This window comes from Taudactylus pleione, unplaced genomic scaffold (genome assembly GCF_031769625.1).
Source record: "Taudactylus pleione unplaced genomic scaffold, aTauple2 ptg000095l, whole genome shotgun sequence".
NCBI classification, from domain to species: Eukaryota; Metazoa; Chordata; class Amphibia; order Anura; family Myobatrachidae; genus Taudactylus; species Taudactylus pleione.
Genome location: NW_028284497.1, coordinates 5,351,207 through 5,375,284, shown reverse-complemented (window position 1 = coordinate 5,375,284; position 24,078 = coordinate 5,351,207). Strand labels below are relative to the sequence as shown.

Sequence of the window (24,078 nt, the reverse complement as noted above, 5' to 3'; positions counted from 1 at the left end):
TCCCTTTTGGCTAGTCTGTAGCATAGAGCTAATAGCCTTAACGTTATACCAAATGCAGCTCCCCAATGTAGCGCTGTATGACCGTCACGCCCTGCCATAGCAGCTTACGGCCACACCACCCTGAACACACCCGATCTTGTCTGATCTCGGAAGCTAAGCAGGGTCAGGCCTGGTTAGTACTTGGATAGAGACCGCCTGGGAATACCGGGAGCTGTAGGCCTAGAACAACATCAGTGCTCCCATGAATCCTCTCCGGTCTAGCAGGAGAGATGTTTAGTTAATGAGGGGTTTTGCATCAGGAGCCTTGAATGCTCCCCCGTTTTCCTGGCACAAACCGGATTTACAACTACTCCGCTTTATGCAGTTCTATTAACGGGGCTAGCAGTGCTGACTGGAGTGTAACACTTTGCACACTCAGAGCGGTATTCCAGCGCCCCCTGCTTCCCTTCTAAGGACAGTAATTATAGAACATACATTTCATGGCTCTTAATTATTGCTCATGTTCTTATTTAGAAAATGTTACTGTCATCTCCTGCACGCAGGTAGTATAGCTTAGTGCACTACCTGCAGCAGGGAGTGCTTTAGCGTGGGTCTCCTATGCCCTCCCCCTCCCACGCGGGGAGTGCTTCACTATACTCCTGTCACGCGGGTGACAGGAGTATAGTGATGGCTGGTTTGCTAGCAGAATGGGAACTAGCCCAATCCCCTTTTATTTTTGAACTATAACACCGTGTTATGAGGTTCTGAGAGGGGCCAGTTATTCAGCTGGTGCACATCCCGGCTAGTAGCGCTGTGCTGACGAGACACAGTCCCGCCAATTGCAGCGCCTGCTATTACCCCCTGTCAGACTTCCCCTTGGAACTGCCTCACTGCATCTATCACAAAGGGTGCCTAGCTTCATCTAAAGTCTGAGCTACCTCATGGTATACTAACTACCTTGCCTAAATGTATAGTATTAGCCGCTGTTCTGGCGCTGCGGTTAGCACTTATGGTTATAGCATACCCTTCACTCAGGGTTAGCTCTTTTTTGCGTCCCTTCCCCAGGCTTATGACTCACATTGGCTCGCCTTTGAGAGGGGCAGTACTCTTCCCATGTATATATGTGGAAACCCATATACTACATTTAAGGCTGATCTTAAAACCTTTTTCACCAGCTTTCTGTGCTTACCTTAGAGGGTATTGCATCTATATAGATTTATATCTTCTGTGCTCCATTCGGTGGCACATACAAGAAGAAGTTAGTGATGCACGGCTAGTGCGGTGGCATTACTGCCTCACAGCATTGAGGTCGTCTTTTTGATTCCCATTTCAAAAACGGGTTCATCTGGAGATAAAATGGCTCACCTGATAAGGCGAGTACACCAGTAACAGAAGGGTCCCAGGATCGAAAAACCAGTCTGGGACAGCACGCTGCTAAAATATCCTGCCCCTACGCAGTAGCAGAATGACGGCCACACGCGGCACATGAGCATGGGTGGAGGCAAGCCACGTGTGTATGCGCGTGTGTGTATGTATATATATATATGTGTATGTGTGGGTATGTATATATGTGTATATATATATATATATATATATATATATATATATATGTGTGTATAACATATGGTTGTATGAGGTACGCGTATACATATGTAGATATCGCTTCTTAACCTTACCATAAGAGCAGAGGTAAGACCTGTTCTTATCTGTTTTGTCTGATACCTAGCATATTGATAGAAGGAGGCTGCGATTGGAGGCTGGCTCTCCTGATGCGGTTGTTGGTACAATAACTCCGCTTTACACACTCTCTCCCTGGGGTTTGAGGTGTGTGTGTGTACATATTTATATATATATATATATATATATATTTATATTTATGTATGTGTGTAGGTATGCCTATACTTCCACAATCATTAGGTTTACCTATAATTCCACGCATGCGAATGCCGCCTGGGCTTCCCAGAAGCTGTAGGCTAGATCCATACATATTATATGGTGCTCTATAAACTAGTCATGTGATGCGGCTTACATAGTGATAGTCTTAGGCATTGCTTCCAGTATGGACCCTATACATGTCCTGGGGCCTTCTTGTATGTCCACACATGTATATAAAGATACGTACTTACACCCTCCTGGGGTTATAGTTCGGTTCCCGTTAGTCTATATCTACAGCGCCCCGTTCGGAGGACCCATTATTATTTACAATGATGCACTTGGTAGAAAACTTATTAGACACCCATTCCTTGTATGAATACTTGGGATGACAAATGCGTTCCTTGTATGAATACTTGGGATGACAAACGCTTTCTATGTCTAAGTACAGGTACCCTTAAGTACAGGTACACTTCTCAATATCAATTCTGGTACTCCATATTATTGTCACATATCTCAATAAAATTAGTCTCTAAGGGGCCCTTGTGTACACTTCATATCATGAAGGCCTAGAGCCACCTGCCGATATAAGTAGTGTCATGCCTGGGTGGTATTAGATTGGTGGGCATAATACGCACTTCACCATTATAAATATTTATGTAAGGGTACTTACACTAGCAGATCGTTTTAGGGGTATATGTATAGTCTAAACACGACTATACAGATACACATCTCTAATGGAACAGGCTCAAGTATAGAGTCCTGTTCTACGATCTTCTTGTCTCCACTAACATTTTGCTAGTTTCCACAGTATTTTATACTGCACATCTCCAGATGGATGTCCGTGCTGTAGAGCATTGGTCTTGGCCCACTGAAGCTACTCTCTATTCCTAACGTGGCAGGTTGCTGTGTGATGGTAAAGGTCAGTGACATTCTACATAGCGTCCAGAGGGCTTTTGGTCGCTAACAGGTAAGAGCATCCCACACTAATGCCTAGGAAGATGCTCCTATTTCATGCAACCTGACATACATAGCGTTATTCTCCCTTATGCACCCTAGCTGCTGTCCTAGCAGCCATCCACTCTTTTAATCAGTTGGCTCTACACTTTAGAGTATTCCTGGTGTGTGGGTGCATCGTTACAACATTGGATTAGTGACACTATCTACTAGAATCTGTTGGGGTTATGGACCGAAGCGCACCTATGGGCTAGTGCACGTCTTTACATAGATGTGTAACAGTCACTATGTTCCACGCAGGGGGCCTGGTTGGGTTTTCTGTTCTATAGCTGTTGATATTTGATCACACTGACATATACCTGATGGGTACCTTCATGGTTGTCCTAGTGCTCTAGCCTTGCTGACTGGATGCTTCCCTATATTGGTAGCTCTCCCTGGTTGACTGTTGCATTCGTGCTCTTTTACTGGTAAGGTTCGGGCCAGCAGTTGGTACTGACTAGGCACTTCCATCATGCTGGAAGTTGTTTTTCTTTTTAGCGGCAGCGTTTCAGTTGCTGTTTTATCCCTGTTTTCAGAATGGGATGTACTGCTGTCTGACCCTCTGAAGGGTCTTGTAGTCTCAATCCTCTCTATTTCGCCTAGGGCTCATGCCCAGTGGGATCTCCACTCTTTGGAGACTTCTATGGCCTAACCTTTCCGCTGGTTAACAACTTTGTTGTAGTTGGACCTCAAGGATGGTTCAGGGCGACTGTTCGGTCTAGTCTTTTGACTCCCTGTATACTCTGTTAGGAGTCTGTGGACAAGTTTAGCTCTGTATATTGATATTGTTATACTTCTGTATATACGATTATGTCCAGCTGTGCTGGGATTCTGCTGTCTGCACCTATTGCAGCTTCCTGTTTAGCCTCTAATACGGTTCTCGAGTTTGTTCTCGATTACGGCCCTTCTATGGATTCTTGTTGGTGCTCTCGGCTACCAACAGTCCAGTTTGGTCTATTTCAGTTGAGATAACTGGTTCTGACGTTTCTCAACTGTCTTTGTTCTCTCGCCAGCCGTTCTGTTCCTTTTGACTTAACCTGTACGTTATGGAAGTTTCTATGACTGTTTAGCGAGGAGTGGTATTTATCTCCTGTGCTCTACGACACTTAATCCTCAGCTTCCGCTGGGCCTATGGTTCTTGGTGGTCCCTGTTTTGGTTTGGCCGAGGGGTCAGCAAGTTCTCCACGCTTCCCACCCGGGAGGTTGGCTTTGGGACGTCCCCACTGTCTTGAACTCCAGTGTCCCCTAGTAGATGAAGGAGAAAACAGGATTTTGGTACTTACCGATAAATCCCTTTCTCCGATTCCACAGGTGACACTGGACGCCCGCCCAGCGCTACGTACCTGCCGTTTTGTTTGGTTTCTATAGTTGTGTGACTGCATGGGTTCCCTGCAATGGGTTCCTTTGTTCTCCTTCAGTCGGTCTTGTTCCGTTCTGTGGTCTTCTCCTTTTCCTAATTTTTCTGTTGTCCTCCGTCTCCTCTCGGGCTCAGTTCTTAAACTGGGGCTGATGGGGCATAGAGGGGGAGGAGCCATTCACACTTCTAGATTATTTAAAGTGCCAGGCTCTGCTCTACCACCGTCTATACCCCACTGTCTTGAACTCCAGTGTCCCCTGTGGAATCGGAGAAAGGGATTTATCGGTAAGTACCAAAATCCTGTTTTTACTAGCTCCTGTATTACCTTTATTAACTGATGATTTATCCCTTTTTCTCCCTCTTATTCCCAATATCCTGCTTCTCTTATGGTTATTTAGGAATGGTTATGTATGTGCCACTAAAGTAATGGCTTTGAGGAAGATTTTGGAAGCTGCTGGAAAGAGCACTGGTTTCACCAATGAAGAAAAAGGTGACTAGAAGACTTGACTCTTGTAGTTTACTGTATATTGATGCACATTCAGGCAGAGTTTGTGTGCACATAACATAATATTAGTGCTCCTTATGAGAACATCATGAATTGATTTTTTTACGTATCCTCGGAGGTGCCAGAGATTGCACCTATTGCATTATTGCTAACATCCCAATATACCGTATATGGGAAAGTGCTTTTAAAGTGTGCAGAAGCCAATGTAATTAAACATTTAATATGCATAATTGTGACACAGGTAATAAAGAGCCCTGATGTCCTTTTTTAAGGCTTAAGCAATAAAAGGAAACTATGACACGCTTCTTAATTAATTAACGAAAATCTCCATTTAAATGTTTGTCTGTTTTAATTAAAATGACCTCTCTGCACAAATAGCATATCCAAATGGTTTTTATGCCTGGACCCCTCTCGTTTCCTGCTTACTCATCCCAGCCTTGGCCGATTAGTCCGTTCTCCAGAGATAAACACCCTGGTATACATTGATTGAGCACAGCTAGTAGTGCAAGTGTACCAGGAACTCTGATTGGATGGCACTGCTCATTGTATAATTTATTGTTCCCCGCCATGTTAATCCTAAAATAAATGTTTTTCACTGTCTAAGGCAGGTATGAGCACTGTAGGATCTGTGAGGGTCCTGAACATCTCTAGTAGATTGAAAGCGCAAGAGTTTTTGTACAATTAATCGAAGTCGTTTTCTTTTTTTAAGTGTTTGCAGGAAGGGCTTTTATCATTTGACTTTTCTGTGATATGTAATATATCCTGTGCCAGACCAAAGTCCAGGAAATGGCTGTGCAAAGCTTCTGCATATGGGCACTGCCAAAATGTCTGTCTGCAGAAGGTACATAAATAGATGCACTTGCAACAAATTTTCAGATGACCGTAAATGTCTACTATATGTTGCTTCTGACCATTCAGTGGCTATGTCTCATTGCCTGCTCTTTGTGTACAGATCCAGAGGAGTTTCTAAACCAGTTGTTTCAGGTTCTTAGGGTAGAGCCTCTCTTTTATATCAGGTAAGTCAGCAGATATCAGGAGAACAGTTTCTCCATTTAATGCTCTATTCTGCATACTATAAGACGCACCAGGCCATAGGATCAACCCACATTTTAGACAGAAGGCCATATTTTCACACATTTATACACACAACAGGACTATAGAGCCATTTATACATACACTTGGGTAAATACTATTTACTTTGCCTTATGTCCTTTTCAAGTCTCTCCCTTTGTCACTCCTCTCTGTTTTTAATGCCTCTCTCTCTTCTTAATGTATCATTACACTGTTGCATCTCTCTTGCACCCTGTTTGTTGCCTTGTTCCCTCGTGTGGGTCTCATCCTCCCCCTGTGTGCACATCTAACATACTGTATATCCAGATACTTTAGAAATGTGGGATAGTGACCATTTACCTCTGAATTACCACCTATGCTCTGATTTCAGGGGCAGATTGAAGTTACAAACTCTCAGGATTATACTTACATTGATTAAGTGCATTGGCTGTTTGATAATGTAATCACTTCCCCCTAGGGGCCTCATCATTGTTTGCTCTGTCTAAAGCAAGGAATCTGTATGGCGGCAGGTGATCCCATTAAGACCTGTCATCGAATACAAAGTTTTGCTAATCCTTCTGCCCATTTAGCAAAGTGTGTTTGAGGTAAAATCCCCAAAAATGGGTACCTCAAATACTAAGTATCCTCCGTATGTATGAAGGAGGGACCGCAGCAGGTATATCCGATAGCTGCTGTGATCCCTCCATTGCCGCTGGCAGCCGCATCCCTCATAGGTTTCTATGGGGGATGCAATGCTGCCAGATTTACCAATATCTGGAATGCGATGCATTCCAAATATTGGCTAACGCCATCTGAAGGTGGCGTTAGCCACTGTAGCCTATGGGCTACACCATGCACTATTAGCCGGCGGATGGATCTGCCAGAATCCTCTCCGGCTATGGCGGATGTGCATGTGCAGTCCACGGGAAAGCGCATGCTCACCACCCCCTGCACTAGCTGGCAGCTCTCCAGAGACATCGCAGGGACTGGCTCCTTTGGAGCCCATGTCCCAGATGATACATCCGGCGATAGGAACGCTTTTTGTAATGCGATCAGGGGCGTTACTGGCATACCCTGATTGCATTGCAAAAGCGCTCATTAATAAATGGACCCCTGAGGCTAGGAACTCATCCAGGATGCAGTTTCTAAAACATTCCCTCTAATCTGAAGTGTAGCTGTCTTGTTGGGTCTCACCGAGATAAATCTGTTGGCAGGCGCACACCAGTGAAAGGATTTAATCCAAAATGTATCCGTGAAGGCTATTGTTAACTCATTTAAATGTGAGTGATTCCAAAATTTTTACCATTGAGTTGGGTGTCTCAGAGCACTTCATACTTAGATGTTTCTATGGTCCACCTTTAGATCTGGATTTTTTTCAGTTCCCAAAGAATGGTTGGTTGATGTAAGCAAGCAGTTTTTTGTGTCCTAGAGATGAATAAACACGAGCTCCATTGCATGCACACTTGGGTGCACTATTTGTATGCCCACCACTTACAATCTCGTTTGCAGAATTTCTAAGCGTTTGCACTGTTTGTTTTCTTTTCAATATCCCAATATTTGAGACAAAAAAGAGGAGTAAATGGTGTACAACATCTCTGAATCTAGACAATGCAACTGTTGGTGATATACAAAGTAAACTGTACATCCTGACCACAGGACAAGATCATTCTTCATCACTGTTGGACTTTTATCTATGTACATAGTGTTTATTCTAGCACCCTGCACCTGTCACAACCCGTGCAGTTACTCTTTCCTGCCTGGGGTGTCATGCTCTGCTCTTGTGCTTCTAGCACACTCAGCTGATGCAACAAACTGCTAAGATACAGACCAGAGTGTGCTAGAAGCACCAGAGCACGACACCTCAGACAGGAAAGAGGAACTGCATGGGTTATGACAGGTGCAGTGTGTTAGAATGAACACTATGTGTGTGTGTATATATAATACAGCTGTAGTGATTGCTCTGTGGACTAAATTGTTGGGATAGGCTGCAATCAGACAGGAGGTTCGATTGTGGATACATTTCTTGAAGCTTATTTTTCCATTATGACACTGTCCTAAAGATGAGGAGGGGCTTTAGCTATCTATAATGTAGTGGGAAGGTAACATTAATTTTTTATTATTTTTTTCCAAATATTTTTATTCGTTCCAAAGCATACCAAATAGAAATACAGTAATACCTGACATATTTTTATAATACAGATAAGGATCGAGAGTAATAAACATTGAAAGGTATAATCTTAAATAAGTATTGCATTACAACAAATCATAAAAAATAATGTAAATGAACAGTACAAAGTACTAGAGAATTTTTTTTTTAATTACCTATATATAAGTACACGTAAGAACTTCCCCTTTTCTCAATTTTCCACCTAGGTAATCTAAATCTCTACACCCAGAAATTACTGGGGCAGAGTGAAAAATGTAACTATCAAAAAAACTAAATTAACCCTAAGTATGTGAAAAACAAATACACGGCCTCTCCCAGATTTAAGACCATAATAGTTATGATAACCGTATGAACGTTAGATAATAGAACATAGTGTTGTTTCTTGTCTTAGCCAATGAGCTAATATAGACCACCAGGGATAAAAGTGCCTACCCAGGGTAATATATATTACACAAACCATGAGTAGTAGTAAGGCTAGGAAAGCAATTGCCAAGTGTTCGTGTACCGGGAATACTATTCGGATAAAGATAGGAAGATTTCCTCATAAAATCAGAGAATTATTGTTGAGAAATATGGTAACATATTACTTAAAGCAGACGATTGGGTCTTAAGTTACCGCTTATGTAATGCCACCTAAAAGGCCACTAAAAATATACAATATATGCTTTGCGTGGGACCAATCTAGTAGAACTGGTATCTGCTATATGCCACCCAATGTGCTGAAGCATAGGTAGCGTACTGCGGGGATGCTCCCATACCCATATACAAATCCCAAATGTCATGGAAATGAGGATCACAATCTGCATCAGAACTGTACATTGTTGTAAGACAACTGTAAGATGGTGGGGCAGGAGTAAATAATGCACCCTCAAAGATGTGCATGGGCTTAGAAACAACAGGCAGAGTTTCAGGGCTAATATGAGTATCATCACCAGTCTCGAAATATCTCTCTCTGTCTTAGAGTAAATGGACAAGAGGCTTCGACTTTCAAATGTGCCAGGTCATGCCCCGAATCAGGGGATTGGATTGTCAAGTGAACAGGATTATGGTCTAAGAGTGACAGCATGCGGTCAAATTTGGCTTCAATATAGGGTAGCAAGGGTACCAACTTTATGGCCAACTGGTTTGCAAAGGCTTCAGTGAAGGACACTGATGACATGACTGTCACTCCTGATGAATGGAAGGGCAGGGGGTAGGGGAGAACATGTCTCCTGTTGAGGAGTTTCAGACATGAACATATTACAAAACATAATGTGACACTAGAAAACAGAAAACAAATGCAGATTACAGAACATTAAATAGTGACAGTTACAATTTCAGAACCCACCACTAGATGTCAGTAAAGACCCAGTAGAAAATCACTACCCATTGAGAATACTGGTAATTAACGGAGTAACTAAATAAGGGGCCCATTTATTAAGGATCGCATTTTGCAATGCGATCAAGGCATGCAGTACCGCCCATGATCGCATTGCAAAATGCGATGATACCGGCCGAATGTATGACCCGGCACATGCAGGGAGACGGGCTCCGTAAAGAGCCCGTCCCTGCGATGTGGCCAGAGCGCATTCCGGGCTGCTGCGCATGCGCAGTCCCGCGGACTGCACATGAGCAGCACCCATTGCCGGCGGAGGGATCTGGAAGATCCCTCCGCCGGCTGAAATGCGGGTAAGTGCCCATAGGACACAGCGGCTAACGCTATCTTCAGATGGCGTTAGCTGCTGGTGCCAATATCGGGAATGCTTTGCATTCCCGATATTGATACATTTGGCAGCATCGCATCCCCCATAGAAACCTATGGGGGAGGTGGCTGCTGGCGGCAAAGGAGGGAGATACCTGCTGCGGTCCCTCCTTCATACATTTGGGGGATACTTAGTATTTGAGGTAAACCCCCGAAAACAGGTGTTTTCGGGGAATTTACTTCAAATGCAGTTTGATAAATAGGCCCCTTAGTCCGTAATAGTCAAAGAAAATAGAGTGATAACAGAATACCACTGCTTTGAGAAGTGACAGTCCCCACAAACCTCAGCAAGATAGTACAGGGAACGTTCATTGAATGTCCAATAAATGAGGGTGGTGTACTTCAGCAGCTTTTTGATAACACAGGAAGTTTATATGGCAGCATGCAAATATATCCCCCAACACCTTCAGTAATCTGCTCCAGAAGAGTAGAAATCAACTCAAAGCAGCAGGGGCTAACTGCCTAGCCAGGCACCAGCAGGATAAGTGTTGTTCAGGCTTCAAAAAGCAGCAGTAATTGCAAAACGAGTCCCAGACAGCAAGCTCCAGCAGCCACAGGCATCCAGGAGTCACCACACGTGCAGTTCACAGCACAGGAAAGCAGATGGCAGCAGGGAAGAGAATCAGATAACAGGGCTCCATCAGCAAAGCATTCAGAACAACCCCAAAAGCAGCCACCACCTCAACTGATCAGGTAAGCAGCAGCCAGATGGGGGGTATAGAGGGAGGAACTGCTGCTGACAGGTTCATGCCAGGGGGGCCCTGGCAGTCATGAAGGCCATCCACGCTGATGGCTGGACTCCGGTGGAAATATTGTTTTCCGAGAGAATGGCCGCACCAAAATATACCCCACACCAAGGACAACATATAGTGATAAGATGCAGCCCTGTTTGCAGTGTAGATGAGGAGGATGGAGGCAGATCCTGGAATGACTCTCAGGAGACTAGCTAAAATGCGGCCATACTAGATGCCCCACCCACCGGAAGTCCGGTAACTTGAATTTTTAACAGAGCTTCAGTGGAGAATGTCAGGTTAACACTAAAGAATGTATTTTTATATTCTTGGTTAATAATCTACATCACATGTATGGGTTGAGTGGTACCTCCAGTGCTAAGGACAAGTGTGTCTCATCCTACACATATACATCAAAAGTGCCCAGGAAAAGAGACCCACTCTTCCATCAATTGGTAATGGGTAAAATCATACTTAAAAGTCCACTACTGGTATTTATTGCCAGTGGATGCTAGGGGAGGAGGCTGTGCATAATGATGTCATCTTTCCAATGCGTGAAGACGTTAGTGTTCTGGCGCTCAGCCACTTCATTACAGACCAATAGATTCAAGGCATGTGGGGAGTACAAACTACCCAATCTCCCCCATTCTGTCACCTACATACACTGAGTGGCAACCTCGATTCCTAGAGGAGAGTCCCCTCTTTCATACATTGTGGTCACTTGGGAGTTATTGTCTATCAGACAATAGCACACTACTCTACAGAAAAAATTTGGATGTCCAGAGATGGTGAGGATTTTCCCATCCTAGGTCCAATAAACTCCCTGGTACCCTCACTTTAAAGGTTTTCACATCACTGGCTCCTCTCCTAGTTCTAAAATGCAGTGCTTCAGCAGCTGTAATAACCTACAACAATGTATACTCTCTCACTTTATCTTCCATCTAGGACACAAAAGAAGAAACCACAAGGTTGTATATTTTACCAGATTTTCATGGAGAAGAGACAGTCAGTGGATGTACCCTCTGTGCAGCAGCTGCTGGAATGGTCTATGGTTACTGGTGATCTCAAATTTACTGAGGTAAAATGCAAAGCAGTATTAGCCGTATTCACAAACGTTTTGTTTTCTCATGTTGCTAAATGGTGTAAAATTTAGAAATACAATCTACTTAAATTTGTAATTTTTTAAAAAAGAAAACAGGAAGTTTTATATTGAGCCTGCAGGAATCACAGACCACATCCTGTCCCTCTATGGGGGAGGGGCCTTTACCATCCCATCTCTACTCCAAAATCCAATTTTTCCCAGGTTCTGTTCCTTTTGGCCCAAGGGTAAAGGACACTTCTAATCCTTTCAAGGTATGTCTCGTTCCCCATGTAGGAGAGCCTTCCTGGCCCACGGCATCCCAGGTACCCGCGTCTTGGCCCAAGCTATCAGACTAACATTCTCTGGTCTTTCGGACTGTGGCCGTCACCATGGGTTACGTCGATTCCTAAAAGTTACGTGTCATGACTGAATGCATTCTATGTGCCCTGGGTAAACTGTGCTCACGGTACGATGAGTAATTACCCGGCCATGACCAGGATGTGAATTATTATAAATCTCCTAAAATTTATATTTCATAAATGTGTGTTTGGTATGAATTGCTAGTTTCAAAACTGTCTGCATTGCATAAGCTTACTTGCTGAACCAAGTGGCGAGGTGTTAACTAAGAATCTTTTGAAGGCTAAACTTCCTTTGAAATAGTGTTTGCTTTTCACAGTAGGGGCCCTTGTCCAAGCCCTTGGACACAGACAAGCAGGGTGGAAGAGTGTCGACTTATCAGTTTCCTTTGTTTAGCTTTCCTGACGTAAAATACTATCAAAGTTGGGGATCAAAAAGCCTACCGAAATAAATATCTTAAGCCAGGGAGGTATATGACGTTGGTGTTCCTAGAGACAACCTAATTTGCATCAGGCAAATTAGGTTGTGAGAGCAAGAAGCAGTCCTTTTCAGCCTGGAAAGGTGGTTGCTGCTGGGGAAAAGAGTGGTTGTGGAACTATAAGGATCAGATACCCACACTACTCAGCATTCACTCTACAAGGGAATAGCTTCATGCTAGGAGTGGTGTTGGACTTGGTGTTGGAGGCTCTCCAGACAGTGCCTTTTGAGCCTCTTGAATCGGTGGAGTTGAAGTACCTTACTATGACTGTTGTGTCCATTATGGCCATTGCTTCTTCCAGCCTTCCTTCTGCATTGACTGCCCTGTCCTGTAAGCTTCCTCTCATCCTTTCCTTTTTGGATCAGGTGGTTCTGCGGTCTACACCCTCTTTCCTGCCTCTTGTTATAACTATGTTTCATCTCAACAAGACATTGTTCTTCGGAACTTTCCACAATGTTCTACATCTGCCATATCTTCCTCTCTAGCGCAGTTGGATGCGGTCCGTGCTTTTATGACTTTCCTTAGACTATACATCTTTTGTTAGGTGTATGGATTTATTGTTGGTGTTGGTTGCTGCCCTCTAGCGAGGTTGGCCGGCCTCTTCCAGTACTATTGCTCGGTGGGTCACCTCTACCGTCCGTCAGGCCTCTGTGTCCTCGCATATATTTTTCTCGGCTTCTCTCCGGGCTCTTTTAACTCTCTCTGTTGGATTTTTGTACTCACTGTAAAATCCCTTCAAGTCCATCTGTGAAACACTGCGATCCCTCCCTGACTCTTTTTGTTTCTGTTTCTTTGCCGGCTGGTGTTCAGTTATCTATATACTCTAACCCACATGTAATAGCTGACCACAGTGTTCCCCAGATGGATTTCAAGGAACGGATTCCAATTTTTATGAAAAAAAAAACTAATTTGATAATTTTTGAGAATTATATGCCATGCACATTTTGGTTTTTTAAATTCATTTTAAAAATCTACAATCAAAAAACTTAAAAACTTTTGTCCTTTCTTCCCTTTGCTGGATAGGTTGACAGTTGCTAGGCTCAATTTTCCATATGTGGTGGATATGCCCTGGTCATATAGCAATTCAACACTGAAGTTCAGAATTTAAGCTTAACGGCCACGAAGGTCTCCTTTCAACCGAAACACATTTTGCTCTCTCTTAACTTTTCCTAATCCGTAATCCCCATAACAATCAATCACATTTATAAAGCGCAGTCACCTGCCTGATATCTGAATCCTATATAAAAAATAATATCCGCCAATTATGGCAACCCTTAGGGAAAAAAAGTGGAATATATATATATATATATATATATATATATATACAGTCAGGTGCATAAATATAGGGACATTGACAGAATTTTCATATTTTGGCCCCTTAAAAAGTGGGAGGCACATATAGAAACCGTTGTAATTCCTACACCGTTCACCTGATTTGGATGTAATTACCCTCAAATTAAATCTGAAAGTCTGCAGTTAAAGCACATCTTTTTTGTTTCAATTCAAAACCATTGTGGTGGTGAATAGAGGCCAAAATATGTAAATTCTGTCAATGTCCCAATATTTATGCACCTGACTGTATATATAATATATGTGTGTGTGTATGTGTATATGTGTATATATATATATATATAATATATGATGGATTTTATGTGTAGTATCCTCAGGAACGCCTCTGCTTTCATTAAAACTTGGGTCATCAGGACTCTATTTAATAACTCACCACCCTCACTATAATTTAGATATCAATGCAAAGCTTGCACGGGAAACTTCCACCCTTATTGAGAATTATAGGTTAAACATTTTTTTTTCCCCCCGTTATTTATTTGAACTGGAGAATTCCGTTATCATTGCAGGGATGTAGCTCCCGAGTTACAGTAAGTTCCCGGAGCTATTTAATTTCAATTCACTGCATTGCGCCTGGCACTTAACCCGGGAGATGCACTTTGCCGCAACTAATGGCCAGGGCTTGGTTGCAGTAAACGGCATCTCCCTGTTTAAGTGCTGGGCAGATGCTGTTACCACACGGGGTAAGACCACGACTCACCCCAAGGCACTAGTTAGCAGGCTGACAGCATGAGCAATTGATGAATGGCTCCGGGCACTTAACCCAAGAGCTACATTCCTCCGAAGCTAATTAAATTTCCCCTTTTGTGAATTCCGAACCAATAGTATCCCATCCATAACAGGATTACTACTATACCAAAGTAAGACCAAGCTTTTTGCATGTATGAACATTATGTGGACTGTGCAAAACTAATTCTGGAAAAGCAGACATGTTTTCCACGTGCAAAAAGAAGAAAGTGCTTCTTTGACTCACCAATTTGTTCCATAAGAAGTCTCTTTCTCGACTCAGCCCTGAGTATAAACGTACTTCATGAGCCACTAGAAACCTGTTTTCAAATAGCAAAAAAGTTGATAATTTTTGGCTGTAAAGTAGATAAACAATTAGCTTTTAAATAGTGTCCCTTTTTTAAAGTGGTTTTGATAGTGTCATTCCATGTTTTACATCTAAAACTACTTTTGCTTTTAATGTATTTAGTGTTCCTATTCTATTGTCAGGTTCCATCATGCCTTATCGTTCAGATGCCCAGGAATGGGAAGAACTTCAAGATGTTCCCCACCATTATTCCAACCCTCCAGCTGGACATCACTGATCTTCTAGAAGACAGTTCGTACTCATATGTTAACCACTTGACTGGCTGTTATTTTTTTAAATATATATATAGATATATATATATACGTATACATATACATACAGTAGAAATTGTCCGGCACTCAGGACATTAAAGTTACCTGATGGGTGCCATCTAACAGGTAAGTATGTAGAGGAAGCTCCTTTTGGCTTGGGTATGGACCCAGCACAATTAAAGGAAAAGCAGCACTCCAATGAATGAATAAAGTCAGTATATATTTAGATGATCGACATCATCATAAAAAGTACAGGTGTCGTGTCGACGTTTCAAGGCACAGAGGCCTTTTCATCAGGTATGCAATAAAGTTCATTGGAGTGCCGCTTTTCCTTTAATCGTGCACACAATGAAAAACTGCGGCACACTTAACGACTGATAAAAGTCGTTAAGACTGAAACGTTAAATATTGATACAGCCTTGTCTGGAAATCTTTTTTCAAAAGGATCTGTGAGTGCCGCAGTTTTTCTTTGTGTTATTATTTGGCCATTTTTTTTTAAATACCCCTCTAAGGGCACCTGGGCATTCATATTTCTTAATTGGGGAGTGCCGACTTTACATTTGTATGTGTGTGTGTATATATATATATGTATGTATGTGTGGGAGTATGTATATATATGTATATGTGTGTGTATATATATATATATATATATATATTTATTGTCCAAAGGAGCACGCAAGCACTGCGACATTTTCATCCATTGGGGTGCGACATCACAAATAATGAGGTTCACTTGTATACAAAAAAATTCAAATTCAGAGGGCACTCACCAGCTCAGAAGGTAAACCGTTCTTTTTATTTGTTGCATACCACCAGTGGCAAAATATTCAGGCTATGTCCGACGTTTCGATCCCATGTGGGACCTTTTGTCAAGGTAAATAGAACGCCACAGAATGCTCAGAGTTTGTACATTATGCCGCACAGAGCCCATTCACGTAGTACTCCTTATACCCATTATGCCATACTGTAGTAGTGTGCCTTATAACACAGTAATGCCCCTTACACATTATGCCACACTAATACCCTTTATACAGACCACACTAATGCCCTTTACACATAATGCCACACACTGTAATGCCCTCTACACATAATGCCACACACTGTAATGCCCTCTACACATAATGCCACACACTGTAATGCCCTCTACACATAATGCCACACACTGTAATGCCTCTTACCCCCCAGCGACTCCCCTCTTCCCCCTCCAGTGACTCACCTCCTGATGAGTAGTGTACCTCTATGCTCAGGCTGCTTCTCCATGTCCCGGGTCTTCTCTCTGGTGCAGCCGCGACAATATGACTGGGTTCTGGGAGGCAGTGGGAGGGAGCGAGGGTCCATCATGATAGCTGTGCCGCAGTGGTCTCAGACAGTGGCGCTGCGATGGGCAATCCCGGGCGGATGCCATCTAATTAGACTGTGCCGGCGGGGACACTACAGCAGCGCCCTCAGGCCTCAGCGCCACGGGCAATAGCCCTGCTTGCCTGCCCCTAGAACCGCCACAGTGTACGTATTAAATACATCTGTTTGTAATAAAGAAACTGTCCCACCCACTTGGTATGGCATGAGTCAGTTTGCAAGTGTTCTTTGAATAAAGTGTCTAAAGTAACAGATTGTTGCTTTAAGAACAGAGAGCACTGCGGGAAGTCCAAGGGAATCTGCAGGTCAGGAAGGAGCTATAGTTGCCATTATTCTCTTACACATAAAACGCTACAATCCAACAGAAATGAACAACTGAATACAAAACCCCTCTAGACAGGCTTTTTTTCTGGAAAAATAGGTTCAGGACTGGGGGTGGAGCTATAGAAAAACAATTCTATATATATTATATGGTATGTAGTTATGAGACCGGCGGACACCATGGCCGCCGGTCTCAATACCGACAGTGTAATCCCGAAATACCGACGGCTATGTTAATCCCGACGCCGGAACTCCGACAGGACGCTGGACCGATCGTTCAACGCAGGTGGTAAGTATCCATGTAGCCGGGGATGGAGGGGTTAGGTTTAGGGATCCCGCGGGGGAACTTGGGGTTAGGCACCCCCCAGGGAGAGGTAGGGTTAGGCTAGGGGAAGGGGGGTTAGTTTTAGGCACTAAGGGTGGAGGTTAGGGTTAGGTACCCCCTCGGGAGGGTTCGGCTGCGGGGAGGGGGGGTTAGGTTTAGGCACTAACGGGAGGAGGTTAGGGTTAGGCACCCCTAAAGGTGGGTTAGGGGAGGGGAGAGGGAATAGTAAACTTACCTACGCTGTCGGGATCTCCTCCATCAGGCTGCCGGCATTGGGATTTGAACCACCGGGCTCACGTCCGGCGGTCAAACATACTGATTCCATATTATATACATAAATATATATTATATATGCATATATAGAGCGTTTTGAAAATAAGGCAGTCAAAAGGGACTTTAAATAATACTTATGTTATGGAAAATACATTTTGCCTCAGGACACTACGTCATAGTTAATGAGACGTTCAGGAACTGAGGGCCTGATTCAGAGCCGGACGCTATTTGCGAACGGTCGTTCAGAAAAAGGGGCCGGCTATTTAAATTGTGCGCTCGCTCATTGCGGTCTGTTGACGCCTCTATGTCTGAGCGAGCGAACTAAACATGCGCTCGCTATTTTGTAAAGGCGCCCCCTGGCCGTTCGCATCATACGTTATCTCCGCTATTTATTAGATTAATCGAGTACATCGAAAGGCGTCTGAACTGCTCGCAGTGCTTGTGGTAGGTTTTACTTCCCGCAATCACTGCGAGCAGTTCAGGCTAAAAGACAACCAAGTGACGTGGTCGATGACACTCCCTTACTAATTATGCACACCCATTAAACGCCCGTTTTGACCGTTCGGCACGCCTGCGTTCGGATCTCCACTCCCTGTTTTCAAGCACCTTCCCCTGTTACCACCCACAAACGCCTCATTCTGTCACTCAAATTAGCAGGCCCTCGCTGTTTTGCGAGCACACGATTTCCGACCGCAATGACTGGTTGGCGCATGCGCATTACGACCCATACGCATGCGCAGATGTGCGAACATCGCTCGGAGCGAGCGAGTGGCCGCTTACGAGCGGCTCTGAATCAGGCCCTGAGTTCCTTCTTGTTTCTGCTGAAAAATAGCACTCCCTCTAGATATGACGAGCTTTCCAGCACCTATGTGGTAGCGCATATATTACTCTGTTTCTTCCACTGCTTTTAGTGTAATACTGTCAAATTCCATCACTTAAGGTGCGTATCCACTTCTCGACTGTGAAACGAGAGCACGATTACGATATTATAGAAAACAAAACATAGGACTGCGCTCTAAAACATCCAAATTGTGAGATGGCAGAAATGATATATAGCAGTTAGGATTTATCAAAAACCTTAGGTTTTAATCACATGAAAAATAATGTGAATATACATTTAAAGAGTTGCCGCGTCTCCTCTGGTATTGGATATTTGGACCAGAATGGCACATCAGTGCCCGGATCACAATTCAGGTGCTCGCTTAGTAGAAGTCAACTGACGTGTTTCGCCCTTACATACAAGGGCTTTATCAAAGAGTGATGGTAGTTAGTCTTCTTCCTCCTTATATACCCACACCAAAGCAAGATCAATTGGAACAGGTGATTAAAAGTTCATTATTTCATTCAGGTGTATTCACCTGTTGTTCTTGATTTCTCTAGGGTTCTATACACACTGGAACAAAACCTATTTGAATTATCAGCATTTATTATACTTCTATATATACACAAATGTGTGTCCTCCATCAGACTTAAATATATTTTATTTTCCAAATATCCAATACCAGAGGAGACGCGGCAAGTCTTTACGACGCTCACAGCTACACGCATTTACTGCATTTCCTGGTCATACAAATACAGCCGACCCACTGCGGGAGCCAAGTGTCACTGCCGGTGCAGGGCCGCCTGATCCAGGCTGCCATCTGGAAGGAATCAACGGACCAGGTATAACCAACGCAGCCGATTGCTGCAGTATTGCAGGAGACTGCACGTGACTCAATTATCAAGTCTCTATTTTGTGGAGACGGACACTATTCAGTGAGACATTTATGTGTGTGCACACCATTCATCACGGATCTCTTTTAATTTATACCCTTTCAATTGAAGGTTTTTTACATCATGTCAAGGACTTTTTCTGTACACTAAGGAGATGCAATATATACCTTCTGAGTATGATATGTTCTTGCGGGATAATATTTTATTGAGCAACTGATGATAATCTGGATTGAGATATACATATAGGTCCATTTATCAGTAGTGCATTTATTAGCAATTTTTATTAGCATATTGTGTATTGTTGTTTTAAATGTATATGCACATTATTTTTCATGTGATTAAAACCTAAGGTTTTTGATAAATCCTGACTGCTATATATCATTTCTGCCATCTCACAATTTGGATGTTTTAGAGCGCAGTCCTATTTGTTTTGTTTTCTATTGTATTTCTATTTTGGTGCTCTCACACCTAAAAAGTATGGACATGCAGCTGTAGAATTAGATATTCTTAAAGAGATAATTAGGTTCTCTATATTTTGATATATTATTGATTGGAGAGATCCAAAGGAGTATAACTAGCGCCGTGGTCAAATTTTTTCTATACGATTACGATATTGTAATCGTGCTGTCGTTTCACAGTCTGTGATGTGCCTACAGTCGTTCATTGTAGGCAGATCCATCATCCCCGTACATGCTGAACCTGACGTGATTGACCGGTCGACCAGCATGTACGGGCGATGATGTCAAAAACGACCAGCGGGCACGCACATCGCTGGTCGTTTTTGACATTTACATGGCTGATTGGTTGACGATTAGCAAGCGATTGAACTATAACGATGTTGTTATCGTTCAATCGGCCTGTTTAATCACTTAGTGGATACGCACCATTACACTTTCCATACAGCCCCTAAATTTCCAATTTCATCACTGTTTTCCAGTGGTCATGTTTTGTGGTTGTGGCTGGGCAGATCAGTGCCATAACTTGGGTGTGTTTGGGTGGATTGAGTTTGGGTTTTTTGCCCACACTTTTTCCCATTGTTTGAAAGAAAAGGGGGTAACATGTTGAATAAGTGTATAATCAGTGACCTCTGACACATTCCACGTCTTGCTTTCCTTTTCTCCTCCCTGCAGCCCCACGACAGTGCTGTATTTGTCAGTCCCTGGCAATGCTGGAATGTCTTGACTGCTACGAGGATATGAGAATCACTCCTGGACACTTAAAACAATACTGTGCAATCTGCAGCAAGCAGGTATTACCTTCTTGTATAGTGAACAAAACAGAATTATTACTTGATCGTCTCCTGTATAATAGATTGCATACGTTTCTTACATGAGGATTTCCCTTGGACAGGTTCACCTTCACAAGCAGCGCTCGGGACACCGACCGAGAGAACTGAGCGTGCCTGAAAATATAAATGGACAGGCCATGCTCCAAAGGCAGTATTTACAGCTGTATGCAGTCTTATGTATAGAAACCAGTCATTATGTAGCTTTCATTAGACTTGGCTCCCAGACTTGTCAGCAGTGGGCCTTCTTTGATAGCATGGCTGATCGAGAAGGTGAGTATGTTCTGTCAAACATGTATATTTTGGTCGTGATCTTTTTTTTTTTTTCTCTTTTTAACTTGTACACTGCACATCCCGTTTATCTGTACTGCTTGTTAAGGCACTTTTATTTTTTTTTATTTGGCTTTTTCTCTGGTATGCGTTTCTTACTCAACTCTGGAGCTCATATCATCAGAAAATTCACTGTGTTAAAGTCCATTCTTCATTTTTCATTCAAACAAAATTGAAATAAACAAACATATTACTTCATATTGATAAGGATGACTTTTCCGTACATTTTTATTTGTCAGTAAAAAAAATGGATAAGAATTGGCAACCTTGAAGCTCCAACACTGTCCTAATCTATTGCTCTGTGTTGTTTGTTGCCCTTTAGGAGGACAGAATGGATTCAACATCCCGCGAGTAACTCCCTGCCCAGAGGTTACAGAATACCTGGGAATGGCCCCTGAGGAACTGCAGCAAAAAGATCCAAAGAGCATGCCGACATATGTCCGCCGTTTCCTCTGTGATGCATATATGTGTCTTTACTACAGTCCTGAACTTAGTCTTTACAAATAAGATAGAAGTCAGGTTGGTTTCTAAAAACTTTCTCTAAAACTCCCATTAATAAGAAAAGCGAAAAAAAAAATTGTATCAACCTTTTAGTAAATAAATAACATTCCTAACATTAAATAAACCTTCAGTATTGAGCATACTATAGTTTAGCTTCATATCTTCATGTATGGTGTCATTCAATAAGTTTGGGCTGGCTCCCATTTTTTTCTTTTTTTTTCTTATTACTTTGCTTCTTATTAGATAACGTAAGAAATATCCATCATTCAAACAATGCCTTATGATTATATAATTATATAAATATATGGGATTACGGCCTCCATACTGTAAAATAGATTTATAATAAAAATTGCAAAGGAGTTCTGTGACCATATGAAAGCACTGGAGGTTTGAGTGCTGTTTTTAAGCATCATGGAAATTCCAGCGTAATTTCAAATACTCTTAATAATTTACCTTGGATGGTACATTATCCCTTTACAGTACACAGGTTTTCCTAATGAACACTGTAATGATGTCAGAATTGAATAATAGACATGTCATGAGAACTCACTATTTGAGCAGATTTACAGGAGTTTATACAAATATTATGTGATTTGTAAGATATGTTGTATTAAATTTATTTTTGGAATGTATTTGTCCACATCCTTTCATGACATGGAAATAAAACCTTTTATAGAACACAGGTGCCTGGCAAAATGAAAATATTCATATTTCTAGGTTAGAATCCACATGTAACAACATTTCTCAAGCAAATGTATTAGTAAGAATGTGCAATGTTAGTTTCTAAAGAATTAGTAGTGCATTTCAAATAAACATCAAATAGCTACTTACAAAACATTGGTTATGACAAACTTTTGAGCGTTCCTGTATCCTAGTACAGATGTAGTTTAACACGTAGGAGTTTATCTACTAAAAACGGTTTGTAGTTGATTTCGTAAAACGACTGCTAATGATTGCGTGTTACTGTCTAAAAAACGCAGATTGATAATCTATCAGGTTTCAACTTCAATTGACGGGTACTATGTAACAGATGGCACCAAACACAAAAATAAACAGGGAAAATAATTCTTAATAGTAGGACTAGGAATGATACATATACTCATAAATCACTTCCAGACAGTCATGTAGAATGAGATCTTCCTCCTTTAAAATGTCTGGAATGTGTGCCTCACATGTAGTCACCGGAAAAACAAAAGAATCATATAGAAGTTCTTAGTGTAGTATTTTCATAACCACATGTTTTCATGAACCCCAACAATCGGGTTCCTTTATTTGTTACTGAGTAAGAGCGTACCCCAACTCACAGTATTGGATAGTATACAGGACCTATAAAGGTATCTTTATCCCGTTTTCCACCCTCTATAAGGTCAATATAAACGTACCCCACTTACAGGGCTCAATTTCTGTTGAATCCTATAATGGTTTCTTTACAAATTCTGTCCCACCATTCTCTCCCCTTCACACCGGATTTGGGAAACCTGCATATAAGATGTCAAATACAGTCCGGACTTCAGGTTGGTATAAGACTCGCCACCGTTGGGATTCCAAAGTAAATACACAAACGGTCCTCCCCCACCAACGCGTTTCGATACACAGTATCTTCCTCAAGGTATGGAGAGGACCACTCCAAGACCACATTATATACCCCAACCTTAATAATCTAAATTATCCCTAAAACTAGACATGGATCAACTAATCTGACCCTCTCCTATCAATTCCTATTAGTGTCTCCACTTAATGCAGTCCTTTCCTGATATTGTATTCCACTTCCTTCGATAATCTTCCCGCTTTTTTAATTTTTTTCTGAATCGCAGTCCGTATGACCGGAAGTGACCTTTACTTCATCACCGGAAGTTACGCGACTTCCGGTCGCGTCACCGGAATCTCTGGGGCACCTGAACGTCGCCGGGTTATGTCCTTTTTCTCTTAGTTCCTGGCTCATCTGATTCTTTTGTTTTTCCGGTGACTACATGTGAGGCACACATTCCAGAAATTTTAAAGGAGGAAGATCTCATTCTACATGACTGTCTGGAAGTGATTTATGAGTATATGTATCATTCCTAGTCCTACTATTAAGAATTATTTTCCCTGTTTATTTTTGTGTTTGGCGCTATCTGTTACATAGTACCCGTTTGTTGGAAGAAAGTATTGTGTTGAAGGAGTGGTGTACCTTTAGGTTACTATTATAGAAGGCTGCCAATTAGCGCACTGTTCATTTCCAATACTGTATTCTTTCTTCATCTTCAATTGAAACTCAACGTCGATATCTGCGTTGTTTGCAGCTACATATGCCGTCCTTTTTGATCTTTCAGTTCAAAAATGTCGGCATATAGAAGTTAAAATAAGATTGTAAATCTGTATAAACAGAAGCACTGCACAGATCAATATGATCTGTGCAGGCTTACTTAAGTCTAAAGTGTAGAAATCGTATAAAAAAGAAACCGCGTAACCAGTCCAGGACCTCTCCTGGTTTGGTACTGTAAAATCTTGTGGGAAACTGGCTTGGGTCCCCCAGATTTTCCGATAACCAGCATCGGGCTGAACCAGCTTGGGGGCTTACGCTATAGTATGGAGACACAGTGTGGGGTCCCCCTACTATAATGTAACACTAGCCCAAAACAGGTCAGCCCAGGACTGGAAATCCTCAAAGTCGGGACCCCAAAAATAAAATGGGGCCCCCCTTCCCGACGATCAACCAGCCCTGGTGGCGGTGGGTATGTGGTTAATGGTGTAGAAATAAAAATTGTTTATACTTTACAGGAGGTCTACAGGTTCCAGCCAGCCTGCCCTGGCATGCCTGCACTTGTGAAACAGCAATGGCAGTAATGCCCGCTGGCACCTGTAGTCCGCCTGTAAAGAAAATTTTACAATGAATGTGTTATTCCTTTTCTTTAAAGAAAAAACATGCACTTAATACTTACCAAATAATTGGATGTGTTTAGTCCATTTCATTCCAAGTAGTAGTCCAT

The 24,078-nt window shown here is 42.4% G+C and overlaps 1 protein-coding gene and 1 pseudogene across 5 annotated transcripts in view; both read left to right on the top strand.

Annotated features, from left to right (window-relative positions):
• Positions 1-21,789, top strand: part of LOC148526528 (ubiquitin carboxyl-terminal hydrolase CYLD-like) — a 43,280-nt gene extending 21,491 nt beyond the window's left edge. For all 5 annotated transcript variants that reach the window (XM_088469925.1, XM_088469924.1, XM_088469923.1 and 2 more), the window contains 7 exons: positions 4,603-4,694; positions 5,662-5,725; positions 11,344-11,476; positions 14,877-14,985; positions 20,124-20,242; positions 20,344-20,551; positions 20,931-21,789. In XM_088469925.1, coding sequence (XP_088326051.1) covers positions 4,603-4,694; positions 5,662-5,725; positions 11,344-11,476; positions 14,877-14,985; positions 20,124-20,242; positions 20,344-20,551; positions 20,931-21,115 — 910 coding nt within the window. In that variant the 3' untranslated portion in view covers positions 21,116-21,789. The remainder of the gene's footprint in view (positions 1-4,602; positions 4,695-5,661; positions 5,726-11,343; positions 11,477-14,876; positions 14,986-20,123; positions 20,243-20,343; positions 20,552-20,930) is intronic.
• Positions 103-220, top strand: LOC148526529 (5S ribosomal RNA; annotated as a pseudogene).
• Positions 21,790-24,078: the final 2,289 nt, after the last annotated feature.